Consider the following 24140-nt stretch of genomic DNA (forward strand, 5'->3'; position numbering starts at 1 on the left):
CACCCCGCACCATGGAGGCCAGCTGGGCACCCTGGGGGACATTTAACCTAATGTCCCCCTGGACAGCCCACTGCAGGCTCCCGTCTGGCTCAGGAGCCGGAGAGTCCCCTACAAGGAGCTTGTTGCCACCTTGTGTCACAGGTTGCCCATCCAGCCTGCCGGCCCCTCCTTGTGAGCAATGAGCCTTTGGGTGACCCTGTTATTTTCCCCCACCCCCAAAAATAATTGGCCACTAAGTGGCAACCTCGGCAGAGCAGCGGAGGGTGGATGATGGGCAGCGAGTGGCTGGCTTCAGGGTGCCCTGTGAGCACCATGCCAGCCCAGTGTCACAGGGCAAGTCGCCGGTATGCAAGGGGGGGGGGCGGGGGGGAGGTAAGGGACACGCCCATTAGCTCCCATTGGCCAGGATCTACGGGGACGTCATGCCACTGGCTTGGGGAGCGATGGGGGCGGCAGAGGCAGCGGGGCCACTTGCTAGGCTGGGAACAAAAGCGCTCGGGGAGCAGCAGCCGGGCCAGACTTCGGGACAGCGGGTCCAGCTCCCCCCTCCCCGGGATCCGACAGACTGAGACCTCCCCTGCCTCTCTGGGGACCGCGGACGCAGAGAAGCAACCTCTGGGTGCGGACAAGGGCGGGGCTGGAGGAGCGGGGATGCCCCGGCAGGGACGGGGGAGCGGGGCTTGCGGGAGGCTGGTGGGGGGATGCCCGGGCGGGGCAGGGGGGAGCGGGGCTGGAGGGGGGATGCCTGGGCAGGGATGGGAGGGAGCGGGTCTGGTGGGGGGCTGCCTGGGAGAGATGGGGGAAGCGGGGCTCGCAGGAGGTGGAGGTGTAGGGGGATGCGCAGGCTAGGTGGGGGGGAGCGAGTCAGGCGGGGGGGGGGGCTGTTCCGGCTGGGGTGAAAAGATCGGGGCTGGAGTGGGGATGCCTGGGCGGGGATGTGGGGAGGAGGGTTCACGGAGTTTAGAGCGGGGTGCCCGGCTGGGATCAGAGGATCAGGTCTGTCTGTCTGGAGGGGGGATGCTCGAGCGGGGTTGGGGGGAGCACGGCTCTCGGGGGATTGGAGGGGGGTGCCCAGGCTAGGTTGCGGGGAGCGGGTCTGGCGGGGTGTGTGTGCTCCGGCTGGGGTGAGAGGATCGGGGCTGGAGGGAGGATGGGGGAGCGAGGCTGGAGGGGGGATGCTCGGGTGGGGGTGGGAGAGCGGGGCCGGGGTTGCCCCAGCTGGGATAAGAGGATGGGGGCTGGCAGGGGGCGCCCGGGTTGAGATGGGGGCGTGGTTTGCAGGGGATGCTCCTAAGGCATGAGCCACGCCCCCCCCTCCTCCCGCTGGTGGGGCTGGCGCTGGGTGCCAGGGGACGTGGTGGATGCCTATGCGAACCTACGTGCATTCCTGCACACAAGCCCCGGGCTTGGGCTGTTGCAACGCCTGGGCTGGGCTAGGCTAGTAGGAGCGAGCGGGGCTCGTTGCTGCAGCACTGGGAAGGGGGGAGCGCGCTGTGATGCACAGGGCATGGGGGGGGGTGGGGGAGGAGACAGGGCTACAGACAGAGGGGAGGGAATCTGAGCCAGTTATAGCCCTGGGATCCAGCCCAGTGCCCAAATTCTGCGCTGCATCCAAATTAAGCTACATCCCTGGGCCTAGACTAAAGTGCCCTAATCCCATGTCCATAGCCTGGTCAGTTTCCTAACCCCGTGGCTAGGGAGTGAGGGGCAGCAGCAATGACCCCTGATTGCTGGCTAGGAGGGGGTCGGTTTGGGCTTGTTATAAACTGCAAGGGAAATAAGGAGGGATAGCTCAGTGGTTTGAGCATTAACCTGCTAAATCCGGGGTTGTGAGTTCAATCCTTAAGGGGGCCATTTAGGGATCACGGCAAAAATTGGGGATTGGCCCTGCTTTGAGCAGGGGGTTGGACTAGATGACCTCCTGAGGTCCCTTCCAACCCTGATATTCTATGATCTATGATATATTAATGACATGGGAATGATTGGGATGCAGGGCCTTTCCCCTGCAGGGGACACCAGCAAATCCAGCCTCTGACTGGGCCTTTGCCCTCTAAGCTAGTGGTTCTTAAATTTTTTTCACCTGAGGACCCCTAACAAATTTCAAATGGAGGTGCGGACCCCTTTGGAAATCTCAGACATAATCCGTGGATCCCGGGGACCACGCTTGGAAACCACTGATCTCAGGCCACCAGTTCAAATGCCCAGACTAATGAGGCCAGCCATCAACAAATATCTCAGAACAGCAAGATCTCAACACTGTAACTAGCCTCACAAAGATGTTTATTTGTGGTAGCCCCTAGGAGCCCCAGTCATGGACCAGAGCCCCACTGTAAGAACATAAGAGCTGCTATATACTAGGTGAGACCATGCTCTGTCTTGCTCAGTATCCTGTCTGTAGCAGTGGTCCGTACCAGAGCTTTGGAGGTGGGGGTGTAGAGAACAGGCCAATTATAGTGTGATTCACCCCTGTCTTCCACTCCAGGCTTCTGTTAGTCAGAGGTTTAGGGTCTCCCCAAGCATGGGGCTACATCCCTCACCATCTTGGCTAATCCACTGATGGACCATGAATGTATCCAGTTCTTTTTTGAACCCCTTTATAATTTTGCCATACCATGGCACTGAATTCCACAGATTAGTCGTGTTGTCTGAAAAAATACTTCCTCTTGCTTGCATTAAACCTGCTGCCTATTAATTTAATCAGGTGACCCCTGCTTTTTTGTATTGTGTGAAAGTGTCAATAACACTTCACTAGTCACTTTTTCCACACCATTCATTATTTTATAGACCTTAGTCATCTCTTTTCTAAGGTGAACAGCCCTAATCTTTTTAATCTCTCCTTGTTTGAAGCTGTTCAGTACCCTTGATCATCTTTGTTGCCCTTCTCTGAACCTTTTCCAGTTCCACAATATCCTTTCTGAGATGAGGCAACCAGAACTGGACATGGTATTCAAGGTGCGGGTGCACCATGGATTTATAGAAGGCATTATAATATTTTCTTTCTTATTTCCTATCCCTTTTCTAATAGTTCCTAGTAGACTGTTAGTCTTTTTGACTGCTGCTGCACATTGAGCAGAAGTTTTCAGACAACTATCCACGGTGGCTCCAAGATCTCTTTCTTGGGTGGTGAGCTAGGTAAGCTTTCTTGAGCTAGACACTATACAAACAAAAAGATGTCCCTGCCCCAAAGAGCTTCCAATCTAGCCGTGGAGCCCCAGTGTTGGTGTATTAAAGATTTCTGGGGTGGGGTGAGGTGGGAAATAGACTGTATGAACCTGCCCCCACCCCAATTTCCTTTGATAACCTAAAAAATTGTTTAAATAGAAAGAATTTTACAAATCAAATTTACATGGAGCTCTGTGTGGTTTCCATAGATAGAGAGATTTTAAGGCAAGGTGGCACCTTTCATTCCTCTCAGCGCAGACACTGAAAAGCTATCTGTCAATTTCCACTTCTGATTATAGAATCAATTTCTAGTCCATTTCACCCTCGGGGTCTCATGTCCCAGCTCAGTGCTGCAGTGTCTGATTGCAAATTGCTCAAGGCCAGAAACAGATTTTGCTTTGTTTTGGTTTGAAATAAAAATGATCCCCACTGGAATTTTTAAAACTCCCAACCCCTTTCAGTTGGTCTCAGGTTTTGTAAACCTGGGAAAATCTCAACGTTTAGAGCCAAATTTGACTTTACAGCAAACTCTCTAAAATCAGAATGGACAAAATCCTAAACTGTTTTGTACAGTATTGCTGTGCATTGTTAAACTCATGCCATGTTCCACCCCAGAGGTGGCTGCATTTCAGCACAGGGTGGGGGATCCCTATATAAATAGCTGATGCGATCCCAGCCTGCAACTGTGCACTGGGTGAAAGATCCCTGTTTAAATAGCCCCTGTGCCCCACCCCAGAGGTGGCCGCATTTCAGTGCAGAGTGAGCAATCCCTGTGCAACATCGCAGTTAATAATACCTAGCTCTTATATAGCACTTTTCATCTTCAGTTCTCAAAGCACTTTACAAAGGAGGTCAGTATCATTAGTTGTGTTTTGCAGATGGGGAAACTGAGGTACGGGGAGGTAAATGACTTGCCCAAAGTTACACAGCAGGCCAGTGACTGAGCTGGGAATAGATGAACTCAAGAGTCTTGGCTCCCAGCCACTCCTTCTTGATCCATGAGACCCCACACCTTTCCCAGAGCTAGGAATAGAACGCAGGAGTCCTGACTGATCAGTAGTTACCTGCCTCCTGCCTATATGTCCTGGAGAAAAATTCAATAGCAGGCTTGTGTGACTTTTCCAAAACTGGATTTGGGGGCAGTGGGGAATTGGAACTCCGGATGCCCTGTACTTTGCATCTGGATTGTATTCCTGACTCTGGGAGGAGAGTCAGTTCTAATGATTAGAGCAGTGGGGGAAGCTAGGAATCCGTACTCCTGGGTTCATCCATTGCCAGTTCCTCCTCTCTGCTCCATGCCTCGTGCTCTGTGAGTGACCCCAAGCTGAGGGAACAAGTGAGTGGAGGGTCACAGGATGAGGTGGGGTGTGCATGTGCATCTCAAATTCTCTGGCCCCCAGCACATTTCAAACGTGCTCCTGCCGGATGGGACTAGGTGACTCAGAGGAGTGGCACCGCCTTTTGTCTGACCACAGCTGCGTCTCCCAGTGCGGAGGAAAGGTGCTGACTCAGCAGCCTCTGGGAACATGCTCTGTCTGGGGGTGCTCCGAGTCGGGGGGCTGCAGTAGAGAGAACCGCCCCTCCCCACAAAGCCACCATGCTACCCGTAGCAGTGGGTCTCTGGTGTAACCCCTCTGGTGGTAGAAGGGAACTCAGTCTCTGGCCTGTTAGTCCGTAGCCTCTGTTGAAGAGAGATGGTGAAGACATGGGAGACTGGGAGTCAGGACTCCTGGGTTCTACTCCTGGCTCTAGAAGAAAGATAGTGGGGACTGGGAGGCAGAACTTCTGGGTTCTGTTCCCATTCTCTGGAAGGGGAGTGGGGACTAGTGGTTAGAGCTGGGAGTTAGGATTCTGGATTCTAGTGCAAATCTGGGAGGGAAATGGGGTCTAGTGGTTAGAACACAGGGAAACTGGGAGTCAGGACTCCTGGGTTTTATCCCCAGCTGTGGCAGAGGATCTAGTAGCTTAGAATAGGGGGAGCTGGAAGCCCGGAATCTTGGGTTCTGGCCCTGGAAGGGGGTGTTGTCTAGTGGTTAGAGCAGGGGGAGGGTCTGGGAGTAGGACTCATTGTTCTCTCCTGAGCTATAGGAGGAGAGTGGTCTCTTGTGATCAGAGCTGGGTGTCAGGATTCCTGAGTTTTGTCCCTGGCTCCGGGAGGGCAGTGTGAATGCTTCACATGGAGGGGTTGATCAACAAGGGGAATCAGTGAGCTAAGGGTTAACAAGGCTTGCTTCCAGGGCAGTGGCCAGCCAGCCAGGGGCACCCAGATGGGCTACACTGGCCGCTCTGCACGTAGCCTCATGCTCACAGATTAGCAGTGTCTGTAGCCTGGGGCACAACGGCTAAGAGCAGCTGGCAGCTGTCCATGCTGCTGCCTCTGCTGGTCCCCAGGGGGTCAGCCCCAGAGCTGTCCGGGGGAGGAGGGCTATAGGGCAGTGTGGAGCGGAATGGGGTATCTGAGTTTAGAAGGTGCTGGAGGCAGGATGCCAGCCTCACTGTCCAGCCTTTTAAGGGCTACACAAAATCCGTTGGTTAGGGGGCTCTCCTGCACCCACGCTACTTCAGAAGGCTTGTAGTGATTAGAGTGGGGGAGCTGGGAGTCAGGACTCCTGGGTTCAATCCCCAGTTCTGGGCAGGGAGTGGGAGTCAGGACTCCTTGATTTTTTTGCTGGCTCTGGAGCAAAGTTTATTAGGCTGGTGACCCAGTGAGGATATGTAAATAATCCTGGATAATTTAATATTATAGTTTGTGATATTTATTAACAGAACCCAGGAATCCTGACTCCCCGCCCCCTGTTCTAACCACTAGCCCACCCTCCTGTACATTCGGGGACCACTCCAGGTCATTCCTTCACATGCTGGGTGTCTATGTCCCATTGGTGGGTTCAGGACATGTCCCCGGGCAGGGCTTTATGTGTCTCTGTGCTGCAAGCTCCCTGCCTTGAGCTCTTAGTGGTTCCCTCTCTGCAGAGCCCTCCATGGCTGAGATCGTGATGAAGAAAGGGCTCCCCCTGGCTGGCCGGACCCTGGGGGAGTTCCCAGTATCCCCTCTTCGCTTTGCGTCAGCATCAGGGAGCCGCCAGAGGAACCTGGACCGCATCAGGAGTGGAGCCAAGGTACAAATGGGTCTGGCCAGAAGATTAGAATCATAGCAATGTAGGGCTGGAAGGAGTTTTGAAGGGTCATTAAGTCCAGCCCCCTGTGCTGAGGCAGGGCCAGGTAAACGCAGAGCATCCCTGACAGGAGTTTGTCCAACCCGTTCTCAAAACTCTCCCATGACGAGGATTCCACAGCCTCCCCCCGGTAGCCTGTTCCAGAGCTCAACTACCCTTAGAAAGTTTTTCCTAATATCTAATCTAAATCTCCCTTTCTGCAGATTAAGCCCATTACTTCGTGTCCTGCCTCCTGTGGGCACAGAGAACAATTGATGCCCGTGCTCTTTATAACAGCCCTTTACATATTTAAAGTCTGTTATCATGCCTGATTCTCTGACGGGAGTGTGGGTATTGCGAATGGGATACAGGGCCTTTCCCCTCTAGGGGGGGCCAGCTCCAGTCTGGCCCCAGGATGGGAGGACTCGATGACCCAAGGGGGCTAGGAATGAGGCCTGGGGCCTTTCCTCTCTAGGAGACACTGTCGATCTGGTTTAGGGTGGGAGGACAGGCTGGCTTGTGGGGGGAGGAGACTGGGACACGAGGTACCAGACAGTATCCCAGCCTCCACCCATAGAGGGGTGATGTTTCTCCCCTTTTCCAGACTTGCAGCTCTGACTGGACCATTATGCCTGGTGTTATCCCAAAATCCTTTGCCAGTCCCAGACCTGCTCACCCAGGGTGCTGGTCTCCTGTGCTGGGGCAAGGCACTGGCTCTCTGCTGTGGACATCACAGCTGGACCATGTCCTGTCCCTCTTCCTGGTCCGCTCCATGGGCCCCTGGCGCTTGTACCATCAGAACTCTCCTGCAGTGGGCAGGCTGACAGCTGAAGACATGCAAAAGGCCAGAGACGCCAAGGTGCCACCTATCCGGCCCTACAGGCATATGGTAAGGGGGTGGGGTCTAGTGGTTAGGGCAGGGGTCTGGGAATCAGGGTGCCTGGGCTCTATTCTCAATTCAGGGAGGTGAGGAGTGTAGTGGTTAGAACAGGGAGTCAGGACTCTTGGGTTCTATCCTCAGCTGCTGGAGGAGAGTGGGGTCTAGTGAGTTAGAGCAGGGGGGCTGGGAGACAGGACTCCTGGGTTTTATTTCTGTCTGTGACCAGGCAGTGTGTAGGAGTACACAGGGCTTTCTGCTCCCATACTGCCATGGGGTGAGACAGGCGCTGTCTGGGAGAGTCACCCCCGCTCTGTTTTGCAGCTCAGTGACAAATCCTGTGAGCGGAAGGTCCCCGCAACTCGGCTCGGCAGGCTGGCCAACTTTGGGGGTAAGAAGCATCCAGCGCATGCCCTGATAAGGGAAGGTCTTCCCTGCACAAGGGCCCCAGCTGACCCAGGGGACGGGACACGGGGCATTTCCCCTCTAGGGGGTCCCAGCTTCAATCTTCATTGTCAGAGGGGCCCAGCATTGAATCGGTCATGGCAGCTGAGTTGGCGGGGGATGGGTCCCTGTGGGGTCAGGAGAGGCAGGTCAGCAGGGGGCACTGTGCTGTGTATAGCATTAGTCCTACTGCATCCGGTCTGGACACACACACACAGAGACTAGTGGTCTAGCCTCCAGGGCAGCAGGAGACAGTAGGTTAGGAAGAAAAGTGTTCCCAGGAGCCGTGTCAGCATCTCCATGGGGCTTAAGGGGTGACTTGTTGGATGCTTTGTCGGGTGGGTGGCTCTGGAGGTCAGTGTGGGGGCGGCTTGCAGAGCAGTGAAGTAGGGCTGGTTGGCCTGGTGTGTTATTCCTCCACTCTGTCCCCTAGGCTTAGCTGTGAGCGTCGGGATCGGGGTCCTGGTGGAAGCTGCCAAGAAATCCTTCCGGACAGAAACGGTTGTGAAAGGTGAGTGAAGGACACTGGTGGCAGCCCACTCACTCACACACTTGGACAGGCACAATCAGAATCTCCCTCGCACTCTCAGACACACTGGTGGTCGGGTATGGACACAATCAGAATCCTTCTCTCACATTCAGACATGGTCCCAGTCAGGTACAGACATAACTGAAATCCCTCTTGCACACTCAGACACGCCTGTGGTCAGGTACAGACACAATTGGAATCCTTCTGCACTCTCATTCACATGTACACATGTGGACACACATGCTCTTGTGATACACCTGGGGCCCTTTTACACTAACGCACCCCCAACAGTAGCAGTGTTGGAAGCTGCCCTGGGGGCAGGGGCTCAATGCACAAGTAATCACGCTTGGGCACATGCATACGTAGAATCTCACACTCCCTGGCTCACATGCACACTTAAAATCTTACACTATTGGACACCCATTTCCATGGTGCACTGAGGCTGCCTGGAGACCCCTGCCCTGTGTGTGCGCAATGGGAGTGGGGTGCATCTTTCCTGTGACCTCATTGTCTCCTGTGGGGAGAAAAGCATGTCACAACCAAAGGCTTGAACCTGTGGCTTGGGCTGGAGGGCAGGGTGCCAGCTGGGCCAATGGCCGGTGTGATTCTAGTGCCAAGGCTGGGATCAGATGGCAGGGGATTTGGACGTGACAGCCAGGCAGGGCGGGGCCCCTTGCCAGCAGGGCTTTTCCGGTGATGTGGGGGGCAGGGGGAGTACTAGCGCTGGGTGGGTCATTGGCAGGTTGGAAAGGATTCATGGTGGCGGGGTGGGGGGGTGAACAAATCATTTTGTTTGGGCTTCAGAGCCTCTGGAAACGATTTGTCACTGTTAATGGAAGGACGTGTTAGATCAAAAAGTTGTTTCAAGGTGCAAAATCGCAACATTTTGTTTCAGAGCTGGCCCAGCCAGCCCCTGCGATTTCTCCCAAATTGTGCTGCAAGATTGAAAAATGTCTAAATGAAAAAAGTGGCAAAATCCACAAGCCTTTGGGAGAGGTTTGGGAGTCATGGAATTGCTGTTTGTCAGTGAAGTAATGGGTGGGGTGAAAAGGGTCACCCAGCTCCAGTGAGCAACACCCCCTTTTCCCCCCCAGAAGGGGGTCCTTGGCTGCCAGATCTGTGATGCTATGGTTGACAGGCAGGGATCTGTGCTGTTGTGGGGGGTCTCCCCAGAGGATATGGGGGGGTTAGCTCTGACCTGACCACTACTTTGTTCTCCCCCCACCCCCAGGTGAGCCATCATGCTCGAGCTCAGGTGCCCTCCTGTCTGAAGCCAATGCAGAGCGGATCGTCCGGACCCTGTGCAAGGTGCGGGGCGCGGCCCTGAAACTTGGCCAGATGCTGAGCATCCAAGGTGAGGAGGCGGGAGGATTGGGGGGTGGGGGCTGCCAACACCCCCAAATCCAGGGCGGGATTGTTCCCTACAGTCTATTTGCAAGGGCTCCCTAGCACTGAACTCCGTTGCCTCCCCCAGGTGTGGGGCTTGCTGCGGTGACAGTTCCCCAGCCAGACCCCCCTTCGCTCTGCCCAGTGTCACCCCACTGCTCCTTCTCTGCAGCCTGGCATCCCCAATGTCACATCCCCCCCAACGCAGCCTCTGATGCTCTCCTCTGCTTTGTACCCCCAGACGACGCCCTTATTAACCCTGCGCTCCAGAAGATCTTTGAGAGGGTCAGGCACAGCGCTGACTTCATGCCCACTAAGCAAATGATGGTGAGTGGGCTGTGGGAGGGGACAGACTCGGAAGGGGGAGGACTGGGGGGTCATGGGAAGGTGGGGGGCCCAAACCTGAGGTGTGGGGGTGCAAGGGGTGGGGATGGTTGGCACTGACCCTGCTGTTCTCCCTTCTCCATGCAGGGGGTGCTGAACAGCGAGCTGGGCCCAGACTGGCGCAGGCGGCTGGCCTGGTTTGAGGAACGCCCCTTCGCTGCTGCTTCCATTGGGCAGGTGCATCTGGCGCAGCTGCTGGATGGGCGCAATGTGGCCATGAAGATCCAGGTATCAGCAGGACGGAGGCGAGCCCAGATCCCCCTGCAGGCAGCCTCCATCTTGGCAAGCAAACCCGAATTCCCAGCAAGCAGAGCAGCGGCCATGTGGAGGCTGGTCTTCCTGGGGCACTGGTGGCAGCCATGTTAGAGGCCTCTTCCCCCGGAGCACTGGACGAAGGTGGCCATGTTGGAGGCCGGTCCCCCGGGGCACTGGTAGCCATGTTAGAAGCTGGTTTCCCGGGGCACTGGGTATTGGTGATTTCACCCCATTCAACTGGCCACCATGTCCCAGTCTGGCCCTCTGTGGCTGGTGCCTGTTTGCCCAAGAGGCTGATGGGAAAGGTCTTGGCATCTGTGTGATTGGACTGAAGGAGCTTCCTGTACCTGCCCACCAGTGGTTGCATTTAACCTCCTCCTTTGAGCACCTTGAGTCCCCCCCCCGTGCCCGTCCCCCCGCCCCCCGTGCCCTCTTTGGTTCGTGACATCTGTGCCATGGGCAGGCCCCATGGCTGCTGGGTCTGACGCCATTTCCCTTTCCCCCAGTACCCAGGCATCGCCCAGAGCATCAACAGTGACGTCCGGAACCTCATCTCCCTACTGAGTCTGAGCAACGCGCTGCCTGAAGGTACCAGGTCCCAGGCCCAAGGGCCCACATTCCCCCCCCGGTGCTATCACGGCCTTGCTCCCTCCTGGTCCCAAGAGTGCCCAAGCCCTCCTAGGCCTTCCCCCAAGAATCGGGCTCCTGGTCTCCTGGCCAAATCCCAACTCTTCTAATGACATTCTGCGAGCGTGGTGTGTGTGGGGAGGGGCCTGGGAGCCAGGACTCCTGGGTTCCATCCCCAGCTCTGGGAGGGGAGTGGGATCTAGTGGGTTAGAGCAACAGGGGCTGGGAGTCAGGACTCCTGGGTTTCAAGCTTGACCATATTTGGCTTTGGGCAAGTCCCCTCCCTGCTGGGTGCCTCAGTTTCCCTGTCTCTGGAAGGTGACAGAGGGTGTGACTCACTCTAGGCTCCCAGGTGCTGGGCTGAGCTGGGCGCTGGCACTGACATCCCTTCCTTGTCCACTTCCCCGCAGGGCTTTTCCCTGAACATGCCATCGAGGTGATGAGCCGTGAGCTGGCCTTGGAGTGCGACTACAAGCGGGAGGCTGCCTGTGCCATGAGATTTCAGTAAGTGCCCATGTCAGTGTCAGATCCACCCTGGCACAGTCGCCCAGAAGATGGTACAGTCAGCCATTCTGGAACACTTGCCTTGGGGCTGGTGTTGTCAGCCACTCTGGCACAGTCAGCTGGAGGAGTGGTACAGTCGGGCACTCTGGCACAGTCACCTGGAGGAGTGGTACAGTTGGCCACTCTGGCACAGTCACGTGGTAGGTATGGTACAGTTGGCCACTCTGGCACAGTCACCTGGAGGAGTGGTACAGTCGGGCATTCTGGCACAGTCACCTGGTAGGTATGGTACAGTCGGGCACTCTGGCACAGTTGCCTGGGAGATGGTACACATTGGTCCAACTGCCTGGTAAAGGGATGGTACAGGTGGCCGCTCTGGCAGTCACCGTGGGGATGGTGCAGGCGACCACTCAGGCAGAGTCCCCCACTGTGTGTGTGTGTTTGGGGGGGGCGGGGTTAGGCTGGAACAGAGCCTACACCGACACAGCCTCTCTTGTTACATTCCCTCCACAGGCAGCTGTTGCAGGGCGACCCGGTGTTCTATGTGCCGTCGGTGATTAGCGAGCTGAGCACCCAGCGGGTGCTGACCACGGAGTTGGTGCCCGGCTTCCCCCTCGACCAGGCCCAGGGGCTGGACCAGGAGACACGCAACAGGGTGAGGGGGGGAAGACACTCGCACGCACACAGGATCCCATGCGCTGGGACGCATTCCTAGTCTCTCTCATGCCCCCTTGGGACCTCCCATTGGATGCCCTCTGCTCACGTCTGCCTCAGGATCCTGCGCCCGCAGACCCCACTCCATGCCTGACCCTTTTCACCTTAACTCTGGGATGTGGAGCCAGGGCTCGGCGGTTCCCAGCCTGATCCTAGTGGGGGAGGGAACCTGTCATGGGAGGGGGCATAGCAGGACTGGGGGCCATTGTGTTCAGGCTGGGCTCTCTCTCATCCCCACAGATCTGCTCCAGTATCCTTGATCTGTGCGTGCGGGAGCTCTTCCACTATCGCTACATGCAGACTGACCCCAACTGGTCCAACTTCTTCTATGATCCACATAGCGGCAAGGTATAGACACCCCCAGTTGCCCTCCATATCAGAGCCAGCCAGCACCGACCCCTTTCCCTGAATGGGGAAACCCCCTACTGCCCCCCCCATGTCAGAGCCAGCCAGCCGGGGTGGTTTGTGGGGGAGGGTGGGCTGATCCCTCCCCTGCCCCCACATCGCATCCCAGACCTGGGTTTCCCAGCTGATTCTGACCCGCTCTTCCCTCTGTTGGACACCAGGTGGCGCTGCTGGATTTTGGAGCCACCCGCAGCTTCGACAAGGCCTTTACCGATCAGTACATTGAGGTGAGACTACTACTACTGCTGCGGGCTTTGTCCAGCAGGGGGTGCTGCAGGGAGGAAGGCAGGAGCTCTGGCAGTGGGGGGAGTTCCTGGCTATTCCAGCCCTGGCCTCTCCCAGCAGAGGTCACTGTAGGGAGTGGGGCAGGAGTGTTTTGAGCCCTGTGCCCATCTCACATGGCCTCTGGGCTGCTCTGCTAATGATTCCAGATCATTAAGGCTGCGGCTGAGGGCGACCGGGCTGGGGTACTGCAGGGATCCATCGTGCTTCGGTTCCTCACAGGCTATGAGACTCAGGTGAGACTCTTGGGCCCCTCTCTGGCCACAGCATGGGCCCAAGTGCCCAGATGTTTGGGGGCAGAACCCTGCTCCCCCAGCCATCTCCATGCCTCCAACCTCTGCCCAACTTCCCTGGCTCTCCTAGCCAGTTCTCTGCACCCACCCATCTGCCTGTGTGCTCCCCTCGGTCACCTCTGTGCCCCTGGGTCCTGCCCACCTCCCTATACCTCTGCATCCTCTGTCCCCCGCTGCTACCTGACCCCATCCTGACCCAGGCTCTGCTCACTTCCTCAGGCCCCTCTATGCCCCCTGCCCTGTACTCTAACCCACCCCCATGCCTGCCTCGCTCTCCTCTACCATGTTTCCCTCCAGTCCCTGCCCACCCCCTCAGCTCTCTCAGTGCCCCTCAGGTGCTCTCACACCACCCTGGCCCCCCATGTCCCCAGACTACCCCCCCATGCCCCTCCTGCCACCAGGCATGCTGCCCTGGGCCTGTCCTATGCTCCTCTCCCCCAGGCAATGAAGGATGCCCACGTAGATGCCGTGATGATCCTGGGCGAGGCCTTTGCTGCCGACAGGCCCTTCGACTTTGGGGCCCAGAACACGACGCACCGGATACACACCCTCCTGCCCATCATGCTGCAACACCGCCTGATACCGCCCCCCGAAGAGACCTACTCCCTCCATCGCAAGATGGCCGGCTCCTTCCTCATCTGTGCCCGGCTTGGTGCCCGCATCCCCTGCCGGCCCATCTTCCGCCAGGCCTACGCCCGCTACTGGGGCCGGGAGGGCTGAGACTGCAGAGTGCGGGTGGCGTCCTGGTAGGGTGGGGGGCCCAGCAGACATTTCGGTGTGTGGCACCCACAGGGTGGTTCTGGGGGTTTAGGGATGCCATCGTGGAGAGTACATTGGGAGCCCCTGCGCCATTGAATGATCGGAGTTTCAAGGGACCTTTCTGAGCTGGACTCAAGGGATTTTTGAGGGAGACTTCATGGAATGATGGGAATTTCAAGGGAGCCCTCAGGTTCGTGACAGTTTCAGGGGGGCTCTCAGGGACTGGAGAATTTCAAAGGGGCCCTCATAGAAGGGTGGGACTGGGAATTTCAAGGGCCCCTTATGGGTAGGTCTCAGGTGAGTTTTGAGGGAGCCTTCATGGAATGAGAGGAGTTTCAAGGGATCCTTACTGGGAAGTCTTATATGAGTTTTGAGGGAGCCCTTACAGGATGATGAGATTTTTGAGGAAACCCTTAAGAAAGGGAACACCAAGCAGAGGGAGCTGGGGAGGAGGTGATTGGGTAATTGTCATAGACTTTAGGAAAGCTGGGGGGGTTCCCTTTTCCCACCATGGTCATGCTGATGAATTCTATACAAGCCTGTCCCCCACTGTAAACGCCATGGGCCTGCCCTCCTTCCATCTCTTCACCCAGCTGGGATCCCCCACCCAGAAACTGAACCAGGCCCAGTGGCTCTGTGGGGAACCCTCCACTTCATGCTGGCATCAAAGGAGGAGCAAAGGAGTTGATGTCATGACCCTCCCACAGCAGGGGAGCAACCCCATCTGTCTCCCAGTCTGCATGTATCTCCCCAGCCAATGTAGCCCATGTACATTGTGGTGTGTGCCTGTCTTCCCCTAGGGGCAGCACCAGGCATTACAGCCCATGCTCACTACAGCGTGCACATGCGTGTCCTCGCCTAGGGCCTGAGCCAGGCATTGTAGCCCATGCACTTTACTGTATGGATATCTTCCTCGAGGGGCAGCACCAGGCTGTGTGTTTGTGATGTGTGCATTTCCAAGTAAGGGCTGAGACAGGCTTTGCAGCCATTGCACATTGCTGTATGGATATCTCCCCCTAGGGGGAGAGCCAAGCACTGCAGCCCATGTGCATTGCAGTATGTGTATGTCTCCCCCTAGGGGCAGAGCCAGGCATTGTAGTGCTGGCACATTGCAGTGTGTGTCTCCCCCTAGGTGGAACTCTAGGTAATGCAGCACATGTGCATTGCAGTCAGGGTGTCTTCCCAAAGAGGCAACTCTGAGGATTGTAGTCCAAATGCAGCAACCACCATATCCCCAATAAAAAGAATGAAATGCTGAACTGGTGTGTGTGTGTGTGGCAAAGCCATTGGGGGAAGGGGGGAAATGAATGGGACATTACAATGGTATCAAGAAAAGCTCTTGCCCAACAGCCAGTGTGAGTGGCTCCGTGATCTAGTTAAAAGCATGTCTCCCCCTGACAAACGGGGAGGGAACATTAGAGCCTTGGGTTCAAGGATGCACTTTGGCTATTACAGGGCCTTTTCTAATAGCCAAGTCTGGGAGATATAGGTTGGGCAGGCTCTTCTGCGCTGCTCCCAATTGCTGCTTGGGCTGAGCTAGAGGTGGAGTGACCCCTGCTGGCGGAAGATGAATAGCAGAAGGTAGTCCATTCCAAGCATAGGGGAGAGGAATCAGACTTGTGCCCCAAAGGTGGGCAGTGGATCTATCCTGAGGGCAAGATGGTTTAGGCAACAGCGATTCCCAAATGATGGGTCAGGACCCCAAAGACGCCTGCAAACCCATTTTAATGGGGTCACCAGGGCCGGGACAGCATTAGAGTTGCTGGGACGAAGCTGAAGCCCAAGCTCTACCCCCACCCGGGGTTGTGAGGCTCTGGCTCTGCCCCCTCCCCCAGGGTCATGTAGTAATTGTGTTGCCAGAACTGCTGGGCTAGGGTATGGAGCTGAAGGGCTATGTCTGTACATTGCACTACTTGCGGTTGGCCGGGGGGGGAGTGTCTCCTTCCATTCATGCACCTTTGTTCCTGGTGGCAGGAGAAGGGGATGGAGCACGGGGGTGCAAGGAATAAGTTCCCAATCCCTCCCCTCAGCCACATGGGGAGGATGAAGGACAGGGCTCCAAGGGGGAGAAGGTTAAGAATCTGCACTTCTGCCATTTGACCACTAAGTGGCACCCTCATCCCTCTGGCTGATTCACCCAGTGCTGAGATGCAGCCGCCTCTGGGGTGGGGTGCAGGGGCTGTTTATACCAGGATCTCTCATCTGGTGCTGAGATGCAGCTACCTCTGGGGTGGGGTGGGGTGGGGAATTGTTTAACAATGCTGCCCAATAGCTTAGAGCAGAAGAATCCTGTATCTCACGGGAATGGCCGGGGGCATTTAGGGAGGCAGCATGGAGTGTCCCTGAATTAGCATTTGCCCCAGACACATGACATACAAGATCATTGATGATAAGAGGTGGCCAGGAGCTGAATTTCACTTTGAGGCAGGGCCCTGGAGGGTTAAAGGACTGTATAGCTCCCAGTACAGCCGAGGGCTCTGACCCCCAGGGCTCTGGCTGCGAGGATCTCCTCTTCTAGGAAGTCCTGTGGGAGGCATTGGGAAGAAACCCTTTGTCTAGCAGAGATACCCCTCTCTTAGGCCGAGCCGCGCCCACTCCAGTGACCTGCATTTAAGAGCAAAGTGCTGAGCGATAGACGTGACTGACCATTTGGAAAGGAGGACTCATGGAAAGCCAGGGCATCTATTCATCCACACATCCGTTGCTGTCCACTTCCCCTCTCCATCCATCCCCCAACTCATCTACCTATTGGTCTGTATCCAAACCAGCTGGCCAGACACATACCCCCAGCCAGCCATTCCCCCCCACACACCCACCTCTCTCTCTCTCACTCTGACTGGGACAAGGTTCTTTCCAACACGCCCTGACTCTCAGTGCAGGGCTGAGGTTTGTGGCATAGGCCAGGATTCCTGGAAACCAATTCCCTTTGGGATGGGCTCATCACGCACTTCCCCCGCCCCGCCCCATTGTATCTCCAGGAAGTGGGGAGCTCACACGTACACACACATGCACACACCCTCCGCTCTGCCCTTGGCCCTGACACGCCACCAAAACTGAAAGTTCTCTCTCCTGCACCTCTGGGACCCGCCCTGCAGGCCAGTGAACTGCCTGGCTGCTTTCTGGAGATAAGGTGTGGGAAGGATCCCCAGCCTGGGCCTCCCCACTAACTGGGGCACATCCCAGAGACATGTGGGGGAGGGGGGCAACCTCCCCTGTGCAGGGTCAGAGCTGCAGGTGCCAGGGCAGGGGAGCCAAAAGTCACTACCTGCTTAGTGCCCACGGCAGGCTGGTGTACAACAGGGGTGTGTGAGCCCCTCTATTGGGGGGAAGGTTTGCACACATCCTGGGCTTGGGGAGGGGCTCTTCAATCATGAATCAGGGTGGTGGGATTTCGGTCCAGATGTTATTCTCAGAATGACTCCCAGCCCCCATCCACCTGTCCTAACCACTAGACCCCACTCCCCTCCCAGAGCTGAGGCTAGAACTTAGGAGTCCCCTTTACTCAGCAGGCCTCACGCCCCTCCCAGCACTGGGGATAGAACCCAGGAGTCCTGACACTCAGCCTGCCTGCATTAACCCAGCAGACCCCACTCCTCCCCCAGCGCTGGGGATAGAACCCAGGAGTCCTAGTTCCTTCTGGGGTGTGTCCCTTCTCCCCTCAGCACAGTAGTGTTTATCTTTAACCATTGTGAAGCACTATCTCTGAGCTTAATTGCCCCCTCTAAACATGGGAGGGGGCAGAGCTTGCTTCCTTTGCCCGGGTCTCTGAACCCACCCCCAGATAAGGGGAAGGGACTGTGAGAAGAGGGTTGATGGGAATGGGAATTAATCCTGGAGTTCTTGCAGGGGTCAAAGCCAATGCAGGAGGGTGGGGCAGGATGGGAGTGGGGGCTGGTGGCTTAGAGCTGGGGGTGCTGGGAGCCAGGACTCCTGGGCTCTATCCCCAGCTCTGGGAGGGAAGGGGGGTCTAGTGGGTGAAAGTGAGGGGGGCTGGGAGTCAGGACCCCTGGGTTCTTGCCCCAGCTCTGAGAGGGGAGTGGGAGCTGGGGGGTTAGAACCAGGAGGCAATGGACTGAGCTAATCTATTGACATTTAGCCCCTAGATGGGGTCCTTCCAGGGCAGGCCAAATTTGGCCTTTGACTCCTCCAGAGCGGGCTGTTGGGGCAGCCCCTCCTTGCTGTGGGGGTGGAGGGCTGGGTTGTGGCTGGCTGTACTTTGAATCCCGAGGTGCTTATCAAATATTTACAGCCAGGCTAATCATTAATCTGCTTGTGCTTTATGGGCCTGGCCTCCTGGTGAAAAGATAGCCCAGCCCCGCCCGGCCCATCAGTCCCTCCAGCTCTGGCAGGGTCCAGGCTGGCAAGGGTACAGAGAAGGGGAGAGAGACAGAGAGACCAACCCTAGGGAGATGCCAAGGTAAGACCCTTTCCAAGTTTTCTTTCAATCTATCTAGTACCCCACTCCATTTCTCTGAACCCTGCCATTGATCTTTTAACCCCTTTGTCTCCAGAAAGAAAAGGAGTACTTGTGGCACCTTAGAGACTAACCAATTTATTTGAGCATGAGCTTTCGTGAGTTACAGCTCACTTCATCGGATGCATACTGTGGAAAATACAGAAGATGTTTTTAGTCTCTAAGGTGCCACAAGTACTCCTTTTCTTTTTGCGAATACGGACTAACACAGCTGTTACTCTGAAATTTGTCTCCAGACAGGCTGATGTACCTGCGGGGCAGGCCCATGTCTTTTCCCCAACCCCCTTGGAGGGACTCAGGGGCCATCTCCATGGCACCCTGCAAGGTGTCCCTGAATGCTTTACCTGGCATGGAGATGCAGGCACCTATGGGGTTGGGCGCAGGGGCTGTTTACTACAGGGGGCCCCTTACCCAGCCGTGAGATGCAGCTGCCTCTGCGGTAGGGTGCGGGGGCTGCTCATACAAAGATCCCTTGCCTGGTGCTGAGATGCAGCCATCTCTAGGGTGGGACATGGCTGCAGTTTAACAGCACACAGCAACACACAACTGCATAACAGTTTGGGATCGGCAGTGAAGGGGAATCTGGTCTCTCATTGACATGGCATGGGGGATAGAGGAAGGCCAGTTGGAATCAGCCCAGCTGGGATGTGTCCATCAGGAAGTCCTAGTGCAAAGTAGCTTGGGATCTCGGCAAGCCCCACAGGCTTCAGAACACTTGGCCTTGTGATGTCATTGCAACCCCCAGTGGCACAGCAATAGGGAGGGACAGAGCCCCAAGCTGGAGTCAGGACTCTCCTAGGTGTCTGAACAGGAAGTAGATATGGCTTTTCAGTCTGTCATTCTGGGAGTCAAGACTCCTGGGTTCTGCCTTGAATTTGAGAGAAGGGGGGTCTAGGGGCTGTTGGGAATCAAGACTCCTTGGTTCTGGCCCTAGCTCTGGGAGGGGAGTGGGGTCTAGTGGTTAGAGCAGGCAGGCTGGGAGTCAGGACTCCTGGGCTCTATCCCCAGCTCTTGGAGGGGAATCTAGTGGGGGGCTGCTGAATGTCAAAATTCCTGGGTTCTGCTGCCCCCATGTGAATTAATTTGCCTTTCCAGAATCTCTGTGTTTCTTCCTTTATTTCCCTACCCAGCCTGGCCCATGTTCCTATTTGCCTCTGTGTCCCCTCCCTGGTGCCGGATCCAGGCATAGTTTATGAAGGAGAAAGGTCTGGTTTATTTCTTTGCTCCTTTCCACACTTCTGGCCTGGGAGTTATTGGTTCATGGGGGAATAGGGCTAAATCACTCACCCACTAGGAGCTCCTCCCTAAAGATTAACTGGGCATGGAAGCCCCCCACACCTCTCCCTACAGCACAGCGCCCCCTAGTGCCACACTGGGGGCACTGACTGTGAGGGAAAGCGCCCCCACTCAGCAGCACCAGGAGCTTTTACTATCTTGATCCCTGCTGAGATCCAATGAGGTCATTTGGGGTCTGTCTGGTCCAAGGAATGAAATCCTTAATACTTTTTTAGAGCCCCCTCCCAGTACATTTCCTTGAAACTCTGGACCTTTAGGCATCCAGGCCACAATCTGTCAGAGACCTTGGGTCCCACCGGATCAGAGTCCTTTTATTATGGCTCCTTATCAAGGAGCCTTCTTTAACTGCACTTGGCACCCTGGATGCCAAGGGGTGAAGTTCAGCTCCCAGCCCGGGTGCTGCATGCAGTGCAGCTCGTAAAGCAAGCAGGCTTCATTGCTTTATTGCCCCTCATGCCTTATCGCCGCAGCTTCCTTATTGCCGGGGAGCTGGGCTAACGATCCCATGGATGGTGAACTTGCGACTCTGTGCCAGTTTCCGGGTGGCTCAGTAGGGGGATCTCTCCTCTCCCTGCCAATGCCCGAGTTCAGCACTAGGGGGCGCTTTGCGGCAGTGAATGTGGGCGGGGGGGGAGGCTCAGAGGGAGCGTTCTCCCCTTGCAGCCAGTGCTGCCCTCCATATCCCAATGCCATGCTAGGGGTGGCTGTACTGCAGTGAATGAGTTGGAGGGCCATTAGGGGGCGCTCTCCCCTCACAGTCAGTACTGATTGTCATTTGGGTAGCTCCAGTCTGCATCCTTTATTCACTTTTCAGCAAACCTGCTTCTCTTCCTGTCCTAAACGTTTGTGTAGCGTTGTTAAACAGCCCCTGCACTCCACTCTAGCGATGGCTGCATCTCAGCGCCGGGTGAGGGATCCCAGTATAATCAGCCTTTGCATCCCACTGCCGAAGCGGCTATGTCTCAGCACCGTACAAGGGCTCCCTGAATAAACAATTTCCATTTAGCTGGTGTTACAACTTTCATATTTCTGACCAGAAGTTTGAAACCACCAAAGAAAAGACTGCCCTACTGTGAACCAGTCCCTGGGTTTGTACTGAGTCCGGTGCTTGCTGGGACAGGATTCTGGAGTACTGTGTAGGTACATATGTAGTGCAGACATGATCAAGGGTTGTGGCTGTGTGTCTCACTAGCAAGTCACAATGTCTTGATTTAAATTACTCCTAGTAATTTAGCCCAGAGATGGCTGCATCTCAGTGCTGAGGAGCACTCTCTGGCATGCTTTGGGATGCTCTAGAAATATTAGTATGATTTATTATTAGGCTAATCTCAGAATGAGGGAGAAACAACCCAAGAAAGGAGAAAAGACAAAGCCGTATCTGCTCCTGTGTTTGGCACCTCACACATTAGGGGCAATTCCTGGCTGGTCCAAATGCACTTCCATGATAAACATGAAGATAAATCAATAAATAATGCTAATAATTGGTACTGGGTTCCTTATTCCTTCAGGTGCCCAATTCAGGATCCCCTGTCCCCGGCAGGTGACTACCTCTATCCCAACCTGAGTCCCGCACACAGCTCTCATCTCGCGCCAGCGTTGGACTGTCCAAGCATCACCTGGAGAAACGCTTTCCCTTGAACTCGGATCCCAGCATGCAGGAAGCCCCCATTGCACATGATCCCCTGGGGCTGGAAGTGACGACAGACACCGCCTCCTGCCTAGTGGGAAACTGCCCCCTGCTAGAAAGTGATGCCTAATGGATGTAACAGCAACTCCATGTGGAAGGTTTCATCCTGTTTCCAGTGGGGCTGCTGTTATTTTTGATAGGCTGTCAGGAGCGTCTCATGGAGCAGGGGGCAGAAGGGGAGGAACATCAGCTAGAGAGTGTTTGTGGGGCGGGGGGGGGGTAGGAGATGCTGGGTTGAGCCCCACCCCCAGAGGGTGTATACCGGCTATGGCCTCTAGGTATTACTGTAATACTCAGAATAATGTACACACCATAATGGGGACTGTAGCTGGGCAGTCACTGACTTCTGCCCTGAAGGGTTTGAAATCAGCCCTGGGAGAGGGCTGAGGCTGCGAGAGGGCTGCTGCTAGGGAAAGCAGCAAGCCTCGGCTAATTGGGGAAACAGCCACAGCTGTGGCCACACCCCAATCAGGGTCCAGCTGGCCTTTATAAGAGGACAGTGGGCCAGGAGGACCTAGCCTCTCTCTAGATGTTGAGAGGGAGGGAGGGGCCTGATTGCTAGGAGCTGAGCAAGGTACCTAAAGTGGAGCAGGGCTGGGGAAAGGCCAGAGGAGCTGGGGAGCTCCGGCCTGAGAAACCCCCAGGCTGAAGATCTAGGAAAAGGGTACTGGGGTTGCAGAGGGTAGCCCAAGGGTAGGCAGAAGCAGTAGGTCCAGACCCTCCTTGCTGGTGATGAGTGGCAATTGTACTGCAGTCTGCCCCGGGGGCCAGATAGTGACTGGCAGTAGCCAAAGACTGAGGCAAGGTGGCGATAGAGTGTGGAGGTTCCCCATGTTCCTGGGGGGGGGAGACCCAGATTTGTGTGGGTACTGCCAGGGGGCAGCATCCTGATGTGAAAGGGGTACCGGGGTCTAGGAGGGACTTGGGGGGGGGGGGGCAGCAGCAAGTGGAACACTGGCCTGCAGAGGGTGCTCTGGAGGCTGGAAATGCTAATTCCCTGGATGACCAGCAGGAGGCACTGCAGGAGTGAGTCCCGCTCTGCCACAGGGACCCTGAGCTCAGTTGCAGCCTCCAGGTGGTACCATAATACTATTAATAATGCACACATAATAGAGCCCAATCTGGGCCTCTAGATGCTACCATTCTGGCACTAATAATGTGCACTCTAGAAGGAGACCCTGATCTGCGTTAGGACCTCCTGCTGTTACTGTAATACTGTTAATAATGTGCACCTCACAATGGCTTCTAGATACAACTTTTATACTATACTAATGGGGCCCCGATTGCAGTTGCTACCATAATATCACTAATAGTGAGCGTGACATAATTTTGTTCCCCCTCCACATGGTACTGTAATACTGCTAATAATGCACAAGCTATAATTATATATATATATAATAATGAGGCCCAATCTCAGTAATACACCTAACACAGGATGACAATAGCCAGTCCCATGCTGGGAGTCAAGCTGCTGGAGATTCAGAGGAGGCTCTGGCCAGCTCTCCCTTGTGTGTTGGTAGCCAGTGGGGCAGTGGGTGAGCAAAGACAGGGGGGGAGCTAGGGAGCCGGTTTCCCACCTGCAGCAGGGCTGGAAGGCAGCTCTGGGACACAGGGGCTTTAAGAGCGGATGAGGGCAGGGCAGATAAGGAGCAGCCCCCCAAGACCCAGTGCACAGGCCTATGACCTATGAATTGACAGCCAGTCCTTCTGCCGCGCCCTGGCTGTCAGTTCTGTAGGGCACAGGTATGTTCACCTCCATGACCTCGGCATGGCGACCGGCGGGTGTGCCAGGGAGCGAGGGGTTACCTGGGGCTGGGGTGGGAGGGACGGGCGATGATTGGGTGGACAGGGAAGACCTGAGGAGGGGAAATAAACTGGATTCCCAGCAAAGAAGTGTGAGGCTCCTTATTGGCTCTACAATCTGTGTGGGGGGTTGGAGGGAGCTTTTCACCAGCATCTTCCAGGCACCACAGGGTTAATGATATAGCAGGAGTCCTTGATACCAGACCCCTACCTCATTAGCTGCACACTCTGGATGATGGGCAAGGGGAGGTAGGCTCTGAGACCCTGGGGGAGCTCATATGGGAACACTAGCATCAACCCACATCCCAGGACCATGACTACCCTCCTCAGACTGGAACCCCTCCATCCTGAGGGCTGGTGCCAGGAGCTATGGATCAGGCCAGGCTGGGGGAGTGTGTGCCAGGAAGTACAGGCAAAGCTAGGCCTGGGAGGGGTGTGTGCCAGAAGGTCTAGGTCAGGCCGGGCCTGGGATGGGGTGTGGGCCAGGAGGTCTGGGTCAAGCAAGGCTGGTGGGTGGGTGTGTGCGCCGGGAGGTCTGGGTCATGCCAGGCTGTGGATGGTGGTGCCAGGAGGTCCAGGTCAGGCTAGGCCTGGGGCGGGGGTGCCAGGAGTCTGGATCAGGCTAGGAGGGGGTATGTGCCAGGAGGTCTGGGTCAGGCCAGGTGGGGGTGGGGGGTGCCAGGAGGTCTGGGTCGGGTCAGGCCAGGCGAGGGGGGAGATGTCAGGAGGTCTGGGTCAGGCCAGGCGGCAGGGGGTGTTGTGTGCCAGGAGGTGTGGGTCAGGCCAGGTACGGGTCAGGCCAGGCTGCTGCATGGGGGTTTCCAGTCATGATAATCCTGTTCCCCCCTGCTTGTGAATACAGTACACCGAGCCCTCCCTGCAGTAACCAACTGTATCCACCAGGAGGCGCGATAAACCTGCTTTTGTCCAAGGTCTCACAAGATGTTATCAGCAGAACTGAGGTTAGAACCCAGGAGTCCTGACTCTCAGGTGCCCCTTCTCCTGCTCTGACTCACTAGACCCCACTCCCCTCCCAGAGCTGGGAATAGAACCCAGGAGTCCTGCTATAAGCAGTGGGGAAGGCTCCCTCCCAGATGACACAAAGGG

At 56.1% G+C, this 24140-nt stretch overlaps 1 protein-coding gene and 1 long non-coding RNA gene across 3 annotated transcripts; both read left to right on the top strand.

Annotated features, from left to right (window-relative positions):
• The first annotated feature begins 443 nt into the window (after positions 1-443).
• LOC140914352 (atypical kinase COQ8A, mitochondrial) lies at positions 444-15032 on the top strand. Of its 2 annotated transcripts, XM_073351937.2 has the most exons (16): positions 444-619; positions 3026-3132; positions 6133-6278; positions 6919-7203; positions 7516-7582; positions 8069-8146; positions 9396-9518; positions 9792-9877; positions 10022-10162; positions 10696-10777; positions 11227-11320; positions 11834-11975; positions 12275-12382; positions 12601-12666; positions 12871-12957; positions 13456-15032. In XM_073351937.2, the coding sequence occupies exons 3-16, from the start codon at positions 6141-6143 to the stop codon at positions 13732-13734; spliced, it is 1776 nt and encodes a 591-aa protein (XP_073208038.1). In that variant the 5' UTR covers positions 444-619; positions 3026-3132; positions 6133-6140; the 3' UTR covers positions 13735-15032. The 2 variants fall into 2 exon arrangements, with proteins under 2 accessions (XP_073208038.1, XP_073208037.1); XM_073351936.2 differs by lacking the exon at positions 3026-3132.
• A 2976-nt stretch (positions 15033-18008) lies between these two features.
• LOC140914353 (uncharacterized) lies at positions 18009-22835 on the top strand. Its single transcript, XR_012159830.2, has 2 exons — positions 18009-18190; positions 21052-22835. It is a non-coding gene; the product is annotated as an uncharacterized LOC140914353 (long non-coding RNA).
• Positions 22836-24140: the final 1305 nt, after the last annotated feature.

Source organism: Lepidochelys kempii, chromosome 7 (assembly GCF_965140285.1).
Source record: "Lepidochelys kempii isolate rLepKem1 chromosome 7, rLepKem1.hap1, whole genome shotgun sequence".
In the NCBI taxonomy this organism is placed as follows: domain Eukaryota; kingdom Metazoa; phylum Chordata; order Testudines; family Cheloniidae; genus Lepidochelys; species Lepidochelys kempii.

Excerpts from the sequence above, each read along its gene's own strand:
- LOC140914352 (XM_073351937.2), top strand. The coding sequence starts at position 6,141 with ATGGCTGAGATCGTGATGAAGAAAGGGCTCCCCCTGGCTGGCCGGACC. Across the intron at positions 6,279-6,918 it reads GCATCAGGAGTGGAGCCAAG|ACTTGCAGCTCTGACTGGAC; the intron begins GTACAAATGGGT and ends CCCCTTTTCCAG. Across the intron at positions 7,204-7,515 it reads TCCGGCCCTACAGGCATATG|CTCAGTGACAAATCCTGTGA; the intron begins GTAAGGGGGTGG and ends TCTGTTTTGCAG.